The 11,157-nt window shown below is 45.2% G+C and overlaps 1 protein-coding gene across 2 annotated transcripts; it reads left to right on the forward strand.

Annotated features, from left to right (window-relative positions):
* Positions 1–2,905: 2,905 nt before the first annotated feature.
* Positions 2,906–9,017, forward strand: HMGN1 (high mobility group nucleosome binding domain 1). Of its 2 annotated transcripts, none has more exons than XM_032865314.1 (6): positions 2,906–3,073; positions 3,378–3,410; positions 3,497–3,526; positions 3,608–3,658; positions 6,486–6,611; positions 8,147–9,017. In XM_032865314.1, the coding sequence occupies exons 1-6, from the start codon at positions 3,059–3,061 to the stop codon at positions 8,192–8,194; spliced, it is 303 nt and encodes a 100-aa protein (XP_032721205.1). In that variant the 5' UTR covers positions 2,906–3,058; the 3' UTR covers positions 8,195–9,017. The 2 variants fall into 2 exon arrangements, with proteins under 2 accessions (XP_032721205.1, XP_032721204.1); XM_032865313.1 differs by having other exon boundaries at positions 2,909–3,073; positions 6,486–6,614.
* Positions 9,018–11,157: the final 2,140 nt, after the last annotated feature.

The following is an 11,157-nucleotide window of genomic DNA, read 5'->3' on the forward strand; positions in this document are numbered from 1 at the left end:
GGGGCTCGATCCCAGGACCCTGGGATCCTGACCTGAGCCGAAGGCAGAGGCTTTAACCCACTGAGCCACCCAGGCGCCCCTAAATAAGTAAAGTCTTAATAAACATAAAAATAAATAAGAGAGGGACTTGCATGGATAATGAAAGTATACGAAGAACAAAAAGATTTTAAAAGATATTCACAAAGTGAACACAACAGTGCAACTAACATCCAGATCAAGAAACAGAGCATGACCAGGCCCTCGTCACTAGCTCCCTACCCCACCTCCAAAGAGGCACTACTCTCCTGACTTCTAACAGACTAGATTCATCTGTCTGCCTATGGAATCGCACTATGTGTTCTTTTGGATTTGGCATCTTGCTTTCCACACTGTATTTGTGAGATTCACGCACAGTGTTGCGTGTAACTGTAGGTAGTTCTTTGTCATGGCTGAGTCTCCCATTCATTCACCCGCGCTCCTGTTGATGGGCATTTAGGTTGCTGCTGGTGGGGCCTGTGAAAATAGGTCAGCTATGAATACTCTACTTCGCGTCTTCTGGTGAGCAGATGTAAACAATTTTGTTGGGTATATTTCTAGGAATGAATTACTGGGTCATAGAGCACTTGCTGACCTTAAAATATGCTGCCAAGTGGTTTTCCTGTTGACTTCCAGTTGTTCCATATGCTTACATGGGCCAATTAAAAAAATAATCTGGTCCAAAGCAAACATCGTAGGCCACCAGTTTGCCACCTCTGGATCACTACATCTTTAATTGTCATGGGAGAAAGTTCTTTATAAGGTAATTTCAGATCTCAGCCCATCATTCCCTTCTTAAGACCTCGCAATGTCTTCTTGGATAATGGCCGAACCCCTTAGCCTGGCATCAAATGCTTTCTGCAGGTTGCCTTTCTCTTTTTGCCTCTTGTCACTGTTCATTCTCCATTTATCCATCACTGCCATTTAGCAGGCCCTGGAGAACTATCACATTTTAGTACCTCTGCATGCCCTGGTCTGTGCTGTCCCTCTGCCTGTGGCTTCCCATTTTCCCTTGTTAAGACAATTTGGGTACCTTGTCTCTCCTCTAAAATACCACCCAGAGGCCTTGCCATCCATGTCCTGTCTGCTGTCTCTCTACCCCAGGGCCTAAACATATGTGCCACAAACTGTCACTCTGATTTTTTTTTTTTTTGTAACACAGATAGGAGTGTGGAAATAAAGAAAAAAGGATAAATTTTAATCTTCCCCCGCTCCCAGTAGTTCTCCACAGAAGCAACTCCTGCCACCACTTCCTTGTGAATTCTTCCCGAGTTACACAAGGAATGTATAACTTTATACTCAATATAGCTACGTATTCAGTGGGCACCATGTAGAAAATAAGGCAGAGTTAGGGAGTTGCCATGCTAAACCGAAAGGTCAGGACAGGCCTCGCTGAGAGGTGAAATCTGTGCTAAGACCCAAAGGAGGAAGAGAGCCACACGGGTCTGAGGCAGAAGGAACAGCAGGTGCAAATGCCCGGAGAAGCAGGTTGTGCCTGACCTGGTTGAGAACCGGAAAGTAGTGAAGCAGGAGGAGCTGCGATGAAAATCATTGAACTGGGCCAAATTGCAGCGGGGTTTATAAGCCACTCTAGGACTTCAGACTTGCATGAATGAGCAGGGAACACGCTAGTTATTGAGATGGGGAGGTGCAACACCTGACCAGCGGTCTTCGAAATTCACTTCCTCAGTGAAGAGCTGCCTTATCCCTCTTTGTTGTAGCTATCACATATCCGAAGGCTCCACAGTTTATCCGGGCCTCTCATATAAGGGACACTTGATCTGTTCCCTATCTTTTGGACGCAAAGTATTCCAACGTTCCCTTCTTTCCAAGAATCCCTGCTGACAATTTTGATTAAAAACCTGTAAGCCCACACAACTCGTCCCTTTAAACGTGATTTTCTTCTTTATTAAAGAAACTGGGTAACGTGCGATCTCCCTGGTTCCGGGTTCCTAGCTCACCTTCGCCACCCCCCACCAGCCTGAGGCCCTTTTTCCACTTTAAAAAGGGGCTTAGGTGAGCAAAAACGGGCTGGAGCGGGTGGGGGTGCTTCCCGCTTCACTTCAACGCGGGAGAGAGCACCCCGCCCAGGGGTCTGCGAAAGGACACGTCCTGGGGACGGACGGTGGAGACCCGACCCCTCAAGGAACAGAACATTTAAAGGCGGCGACACAGAAAGGGCGACCCACAGCAACCACGCAGCGTAGAGCGGAGTCGGTACAGCCGCGAACCCAGGAACGTCGCAAAGATCCGCGCTTGCGCAGTAGCTCCCGGCGCTGAGCCCGCGCGCTAGCCTTCCTTCCCACGACCTCCCCTCTGGCGCCTGCGTACTAGGACCTGCTTCCCGAAGGCCTGCGAAGCTGGGGCCCATAGATATAGACTTTCTTCCTGCTTGAGAAGGGAGCAGTTGGCTCGTACTTGAATCCATTCTCTCCCTCCCCCGTTTATTACGGCAACTATAAACGTCCTACCCCAACTCACTCTAGAAGGGAAGAACTCCGTCCCTGAGGATCTCTGGGCGCTGGGGGTGCCCAGGTAGCCAGGGATCAGCCGGCTATCACGTGGGGGGACTCTACCAATCGGCGCGCAGACCGCACTTTGCGGCTCGGCTTCAAACAAACTACGGTGAGGTGAGAGTGGCCTCTGGGGCCCCGCCCCCTCGCCTGGGTCTGGGGCCCCGCGAGACGGCGGGCGGGGGAGGGGGCGCCGGGAGCGGGGGCGGGGCGCAGTGGTCGAGTGACGGCCCGCATCACCTATTCCGGGCGTGGGCCGGGGCGCGGTGGGCCCCACAGCCAATGGGCGGGGGCGGGGGGCGGGGGGCGGCCCGGCCGGCGGGGAGGGGGAACTCGCGGCCGGGGGACGAGGGGGGAGGAGGGGGCGGGCTCCCAATCCGGTTCCATCCGGTTTTCCCACCGCCCCCGCGGCGGGTCGCAGCAGCTCGGGCGGCGGGAGGAGCGGTAGCGGCCAGGCAGCCCAGCTTCGCGAAGGCTCTCGGCGCGCCGCGGCCCGCAGGCACCCGGCACGCGCCCGCCCCGCCGCCACGATGCCCAAGAGGAAGGTGAGCGGCGGCCGCGGCCCGCACACGCACCGTCCGCCGCGCGGTGCGCCGCGGCCGCCCCGTGAGGCCTGAGTCCCGTCGCGCTGAGGGCGGCGCAGGGCCCGACAAGGCGCCGCGGGACCCGCAGCGGGCGGGCGGGCCGGGCGCGGCGTTCTGGAACGTTCGGCGGCCGAGGAGCCGGTTGGGAGATTCGAACGCGGCGGCGGGAAGCCGTGACGTCACGCGGCCGGGCATTGTTCGGGCGGGCGGGCGGGCACTTTTGTTTGCGGGCTGCGGCCACTCGCGCGTGTGCTTCCGTCCGCAGGTGAGCTCCGCCGAGGGCGCGGCGAAGGAGGAGGTAAGACCCCGCGCCGCCGCCGGGGGGAGGGTCCCGGGGGCGCTTCGCTCCTCACGCGTCGCTCTTTCTCCTTCTCTCCCCTAAAGCCTAAGAGGAGGTCGGCGCGGTTGTCCGCGGTAAGTAGCGCGAGCCCCGGAACCCCGTCCTCTCCGCGCGGTCGTGCCCGCGGGACGCTCAGCGCTGCCCTTGCCTTTCAGAAGCCCGCGCCTGCGAAAGTGGAAGCGAAGCCCAAGAAGGCGGCAGCAAAGGTAGGCTCCGCGCTCAGGGCACCGGGAGTGCGGGAAGTGCTGCGGGTCCGTCAGACCCCTGCGCGGGCCTTTTTCGCCTGGAGAGCCGCGTCCCGGCGACGCGGTTCGCGGCCAAGGTCTTGACCCCGAGGTCTCCGTCCGATGTCCTCCTCTCCTGAAACGTGCGAGGGTCTCCTGGTTTCCTGTTCGGATTCGGTCCCGCAGCTGCGCGGGACCGACTTCGGTGTGCGGGACAGCGTGTCTCGCGGCCGGAGCCGCCGGGGCTCGCGTGCGCGTCCGGGTGAGGGCGTCCCCGGGTGCGTGTGTCCTCGTGCTGGGTCTCCCGCCCGACCCCCGAGGCCGCGAACGCTGTGCGGGTTCTTGCGGATGGAGCTCCTCGGAGAGCGCACGGGGCAGTTATTGGGTCGGTCTGTTCTGTGACTGTGTGTAACAACAAAACAAAAACGCTATCCATCGTCTTATCTTAAAAACTCGGAGTTACCCCTAAACGCCGTTGGAGTTGTTTTCCTGGAACAGATCCACCATCGGCGCGGTTCACATCGAAGGTCTCTGACCTGAAGTTGTTCTTGCGTTCACGTGTAATGCTTGAAAACGTCCGTTGGGAAAGCAAACTGTGTGTCACGGTAATTCTGATGTGGGTGTAGCCCTGAAACCGTCCTCTGCAAACCTTTTTCTGCAGAGCAATCACGGTTTTCAGGGGGAAATTCGGGGTGTGATTAATTTCTGCGCACCTAAAACTTGAGTGAGTGTTTGGTGTTCGACCCCTTTTCTGAAAGTACAGGTAGAGCTTAGCACTGCATAATCAAAGGTTTTGTTTCCAGTTATTTTAAACATGCAGCAATGAATTTCGGAGTCTCAGAGGTTTTCATTTTTTTTTTTTAAGGAGAAAGTCTTTTTGTTGTTTTAACGTATTCAAAAGTATAGGGTAGTATGTTAATTTCTCACAACAAAAGATGAGTTAAGAGTTTACTTAACTTTTTAGAGTTAAGTAAAACAGGAACTTTTCATGGAGGCCCAAAAAATAGCAGATCTTGTTGCATAATGATGGAATGAACTATGTACTGTTCTTACCCATCTTTTTTTGGGTTTTTGTAATAAAACCATTGGATGAAGTACAGTGCCTGCTTCCCTCTTAAATCTTTCTTCCTTATTTACCACTTCCTATATTTTGATTTGCCCCAAAAACTTTCTCTAATGAAAATACTGAGATTTTATCCTCCGTTGGGTTTGGGATCGGTGTAATCGACAGATTTCTTTTTTCTGAGAGGCCAGCAGGTAAGTCTACATACCAGTGTTCCTTGAGGAGCAAATTTGTCAACTCAGTGTTGCCAAAGGAAAAGTGTGGAGTAGGGGGCTTTGTTTTACCTGAGTTTCTGTAGTACACCCTTCATAACCAACCTGATTTAAAGCCTTAATGGGAAGTAAATTTTTGATATTTATTGATTACGGTGTAGATGCACTGTATTCAAAGTGTATATATATACATACCACTATGAGATTATGACTTGTATAATTTCCTTAGAAGTATTTTGGGACTGAAATACACACATGTTGGGAAAACATGGATTTACTTTTTTTCATCTATCATTCCTGTTATTAAAAGTGGTATTACTTCACGTTGCATATTTTGTTTTCATATTTAAGGATTTACATTTTTATGCTGTCACTGTAGTGGTTAGAAAACTAATGAGAAATCTGAAGAAACCAGATTATAGAAGAACATCTACAGAGGTGATTGTGACATTTCATAGATAACCATTGTGTGAGGAGCGCTACCCAGATAATGTTTGTTTTCGTAATTTGTAGTTGTTATTCTGGCTCAGTAAAGCATGCAACCCTCGATCTCGGGGTTGTAAATTTGAGCTCACATTAGCCGTAGAGCTCACTAAAAAATAATAATTTATGATTCATTCTAAAGATGGTGTATTATTAGTAGCTGACATGTTGTCTTTGTATATGGAAAGCCATCATTGGTTCAGAATACATTATACTGTTCTCCACCCCACCCCCCCAACATTGAAGTGTGAGATATACCTGCATGTCTTTGTGGCTGTTTAACTCAAATATTGGTCAGTACTGATAAGGGTCTTTGATAGAACTTACTGGTGACCTGACTTCATTTAGCTGTGGCTGTATTCTTTATTTACAAGAAATAAATGTTAAATGTTTAAACTTCTTCACCATTGATGGATGGTATCCAAAAACACTCTTAACGTTGCTTAACCGTGGCTTAAGTTTTGGAAGTCTTTTATTATCATACTAATATGTGTGCTTTTCAGATTCTTCCAACATGTAAATGAAAAGTTTTAGCTCCTCGTTACCTGATATGAAGGGATTAGCTGTAGCAGGATAGTCGACCTGACCATTCCGCATGGTCTCGCTGTGAGGGTGAATGTCTTGTCAGGACAGTGATTATTTGACAATTTGATTATTATTCAGGCTTACGAGAACTTTGGGGACGGGTAGAGTTACAGTGGAAAGAGATTTCCTCCAGCTACTCTTCCCCTCATTGGTTCTGTCATGTGCAGCTTAAGAGACTAGTGGGTGATGGAGCAGGTGGGAGGAGGAGTGTGTCTCAGGCTTCAGGTTTACCCAAGGTAAGTCTAATGAGGCTTGATAATGTGAGTACTGTTACAGTTCTGGGTGTTATGCTGTCATCCTGACTAGTGGGGATGGACTTTCAGGTGTCTTCTGGAAAAGAGGTGTCCTGTGACTCAGGCCGCTCTGCAAGGTAGCGTTAACATGCCAGCTGTTGGGGACACTCCAGCAAGTGAGAAAACTGTAAGTGCTGAGTTTATGCCTAAAATATACTCTTACTGTATCCTAGGATAAATCTTCAGACAAAAAAGTGCAAACAAAGGGGAAGAGGGGAGCAAAGGGAAAACAGACTGAAGTGGCTAACCAAGAAACGAAAGAAGACTTACCTGCAGAAAACGGAGAAACTAAAAATGAGGAGGTCAGAAGTGTGTGTTATCGATTTGGACTCTGAACAGTAGATAATAAGTTACATATCTTTATAGAGCAGATTAAGACAGTCTTTGTTCATCAGAATACTAAAGCTTTGTACAGCAACTCCCAGGTGAATAGAGAGGTGGTTTTTATGAATTAGATCATATTTGGAAATGTATATGTTGATTGCTTCTTCTTTAAATGAGCAAGAAATTTTAATATGCTTAGAATTTCACCAGTAACAGATCGACTATGCATGTTTACACAGGATTCATTACTATAATTACTTGTGTGGATTTTTAAAAGGATTTAATTTGCTAAGTGATCTATTACTCCTTTTTCTTTGACTTAGAACCTTGGTACTTGTTTAAAGAAACGGGCTGTGTGTGTGTGTGTGTGACCTGTAGAACTGTTGTAATCTTGCTTTTCTGGATATTCAGAAATGTTTTGAATCCATTCCTTATTTGGTGGATTTTTCCCATTTCATCTTTTATAAGGAAGTCCAGTTTTCTTAAAAGTGGCTGTTTTAGGACTAAATAACAGACCAAGCAAATAAAAAGACTTGATGTCTTTAATCTTTTTATCCTTTTAAGTTGTGAAAAGAAGACACTTTTTCTTAAACAAGTAGGCTACAAGTTTTGATAAATAAGTTTTCTTAAGCCAGGCTCTTTTTTTTTTTTTTAATCTTATAATGGTTAAATCTGGAAAGAAACAATTTAGGATATTTTTAAAACTTTTGTATTTATAGATCAAATCTTAAAGCAACCAAGTACTTATTTCTAAGTTGTGGAGTTTAACCAGAATTTATTTTAAATTGGTAGTTCTAACCACATATCAAATATTATATGATACTAAGATGAGATTACTAATCTTAGTTATTAGGGTAGAATTTGACCTTCTAATACACATTCTCACACTCCTCCTGTTATTCATGGTGATTGTGTTCTGGAAGGTGTAAGTACTGAACAGTTGCACATGGAGGAAATAAAGGGTTAGATTTTTGTGGCACCCTGGTCACATTTCCACTGACCTATTGAGACCTAACCTTATTTTAGGTGTTTTCATTGACAGCACTGTAACTCATGCCTAAATGAAGCTCTGCAACACGTGTATTTTCTCCACTAGGAACACCACAGCTTTCTTGCACTTAGTAGACTGTATTATATTTGTCTAGTCAGCATCATTAAGAAGCACAAAAAAGATGTGAAATGTGTGGTACTAAAAAACTACAAAAAAGGCACAAGTTCAGGACTGAAACAGCCACCCCAGCTGGGAGTGTACATGTTGAGGTACTCAGGAAAAACGCTTTAAGTCCAAGGAAGTGCCAGGAGTATTGATTTTGGCGGTTACAAATAAATTTTAGTGAATAGGCAAATTTACAAATACAGATTCTACATAGAATGAGGATCACCGGTATTTTCAAGACCTAATAATACTACATAAGTAAGACTACGTTGTATTAAATGTTAAAGCTCTCAAAGTTAATAACAGTGACACAGAAATCAAGTATTTGATTATTTTTTTTTCTTTGATTTGCAGAGTCCAGCATCTGATGAAGCAGGAGAGAAAGAAGCCAAGTCTGATTAATATCACATACCATGTCTTATCAGTGGTCCCTGTCTCCCTTCTTGTACAATCCAGAGGAATATTTTTATCAACTATTTTGTAAATGCAAGTTTTTTAGTAGCTCTAGAAACATTTTTAAGAAGGAGGGAATCTCACCTCATCCCATTTTTTAAGTGTAAATGCTTTTTTTTTAAGAGGTGAAATCATTTGCTGGTTGTTTATTTTTTGGTACAACCAGAAAATAGTGGGATATTGAATGTGGGAGGCTTTGATTGTCTTGGGTGTCAGCTCAACATTCCATAGATGGGGTAGTTTTTATATCCTGTAATACCAAGCATACTAAATGGCAATTTGGAGTCAGTCGTGCATTTAATATGTCTTGAATATTTTAAATTACTCCTTTCCCCATGTTGTTTGGTAGAGTTGTTGCCTAAAGAAAACCACTCCTAGATCTTGGCTCTCCCTGTCAGAATTCTTGTGCACTCAGTCACATCTTGGTTGTGGTAGTCCAGTTTTCCTAGTAACTCTGTTAATGTGCTGTGCAAGATTGAAAATTTGAGTATGTAGTGTATATGATACTAAATTGTGAATTAATGGGACTTAACACTGTAACAGTGTATCAGCATTTGAATCTATTGGTACTTGATACACTGTTAAGGAAAAATTGTCTCCAAATTTTAAGCTGGAAGGTCACTGGAATAACTTTTAGAAAAGAATCACAACTACGTGATTTTTTAGATTTTTGGTACGTACGTTAGGAATTGTATACAAATTGAAATGTCTGTACTGATCCTCAGAACAACCAATAAAAATTCAGTTATGAAAAAATTTTGTGAAGCACATAGATCAAGTTCTGGCTTAAATTTCATTCAAAGAATAACCACATTTGTTTTCCCAGAGTTTTCTTAAAATTTGAAAGTGGAATATTCACTTTTTTTTTTAATACTTGAACAGTGTTACAAGTACTGAATAAGCCAAAACTACATCTAGTGTGGTTTGTGTTTACATATTCTTTTTGAGATTATCATACATACTGTACTTGCGTTTTGCCATCTAAATAGTCTTCAGAGGTGGTGGTGGACACCTGCACTGATAGGGCAAATGCAAACCCAGGGCCAGAGAAAGCACCAGGCCAAGCTTACCACTAAACAGGGAAAGACCTTGAAACTGTGTAAACCTCACTACACTTAAAAATGTTATTTTGCGCTGGAATGATTTGCGGGTGGGGGATAAGAATGCTCTAGAAACAGGAGTTCTGAGGTATCACAACTCTGCAAAGATGACCACAGGAATGGCCGCTTTGAGCAGACTTATGGAGGTGGTGACATGTGGCACCTCCAGTAAAACAGGATGTCAGTGGGAAAAGGATGCTGACTTGGGTTGAACTAATTCCCAAAGGTAGGCCATGGTTACCTCTAGGGAATGGGAAGAGGCTGGGAGCCATGTTTCCCAGTTCCTGATGGTTACACTGTGGAGGGCCTGGAACCATGATAAATACAGATTTGTCTATTAATTTTTAAGTACAGACAGCTTGGGGGTTTTGGATATGTTAATTGAAGCACTGAACTGCAAACCCCCCTGGTGTATGGATACTTTATACAGTTTTATTTTACCAGAATTTCTATAGCACCTCTTTTTCTATAGCACCTCTATAGCAGCTAAAAGGGGTACCTAAGAACCAATGGGAAGAAATCTATAGACTTTTAACCCTTTAACCTGGTTGTGTTCATCTGTACTACCCAACCCTCAGTACCCGAAGGAACGTCACTGTGATCATTGTTTACGGTCACAAGGTTTTCTCGATTGTTCTGAATTTATTGCTAGTAATAAAGAGATTTACTAGTTCTCTAAAAAATAGTATGACAAGATTGGTTTTGTTTTTCTTATACATACCTAAAAGATAGGGGGTTTTTTGTAGAAAATGGGAATGGAGGTCCTTGTAGGTCCTACTTGCCTTGAGCATTACTCTTAGAAAAAAGTGAACCCTCACCTAGATGTTTTCTTCAGCTATCAAAGGAAAACAGTTTTTAAGAGAATAAACCACCTGAGGTATATTTTTTTTCTTGATGTTCTAAGTAATCTCTGCACCCAACATGGGGCTCTCACAACCCCAAGATAAGAGTCGAATGCTCTACCAGCTGAGCCAGCACGCTTTTAGGCTCATTGCCTCTGAAAAATTAATCTCTCTAAACAGCGAGTTCGGAGCAATGAGAACTGAAGGATAAGAGTGCTTGAATGGGCATCAGACATCCTAAAAGGACAGGAAATAAAACTTTTTAATAATGATGTAAACAAATCGGACTCTAAAGTCTGTTAACTAGCAAAACCAGTAAATAAGAACTTTTCACTCCCTTGGCTTGTCAGAGGCTGGATTTGACCTTCCAAATGTGGGTTAATCAGAGAACTAATAGTCCTAGAACCTGGTGCCTAGTACCAAGATTCATGCGGAGCATGGAGGCCCCAGAGAAAACAGGCTTGTAGCCCTGTTTGGGAAGTGTGTGAGGAAATGCTTGTGGGCGCAGGGACAAGAATTAAGGAGACTGAGCTGGTACCGGGAAGAGAAATGCGTGTGTATGTATGTAATTGAAGTTCAGGACCAATTTATACTCACTGGGGAAAAAAACAGGAAACGCAAAGCCAGTAACAACCATAATTCATTTACTAGGCAGAGCCACCCAGGTGTCCCTAGAAGTAATTATTTTAGGTATGTTGAAATTTTCTTCAGGTGTGCTTAGGTGTTCTTTATTTGTAAAATGGTTTAGTATTTGCCTAATAATCTGTGTGGCTATGCCATAATTTGGCCATTACAGGCGGGTTGGGTCCCCCTCCGCCCTTAAGGATATACTCAGAAGCATCACTGTTTGAGTCAGCCAATCCCAATAGGCATCAAACCATTGCTACTCTTGGCCATCCATAGTATTTTTTTTTTTTAAAGATTCTATTTATTTATTTGACAGAGATCACAAGTAGGCAGAGAGGAAGGG

Source organism: Lontra canadensis, unplaced genomic scaffold, assembly GCF_010015895.1.
Source record: "Lontra canadensis isolate GAN:19392208 unplaced genomic scaffold, GSC_riverotter_1.0 scaffold29, whole genome shotgun sequence".
Classification (NCBI taxonomy): Eukaryota; Metazoa; Chordata; class Mammalia; order Carnivora; family Mustelidae; genus Lontra; species Lontra canadensis.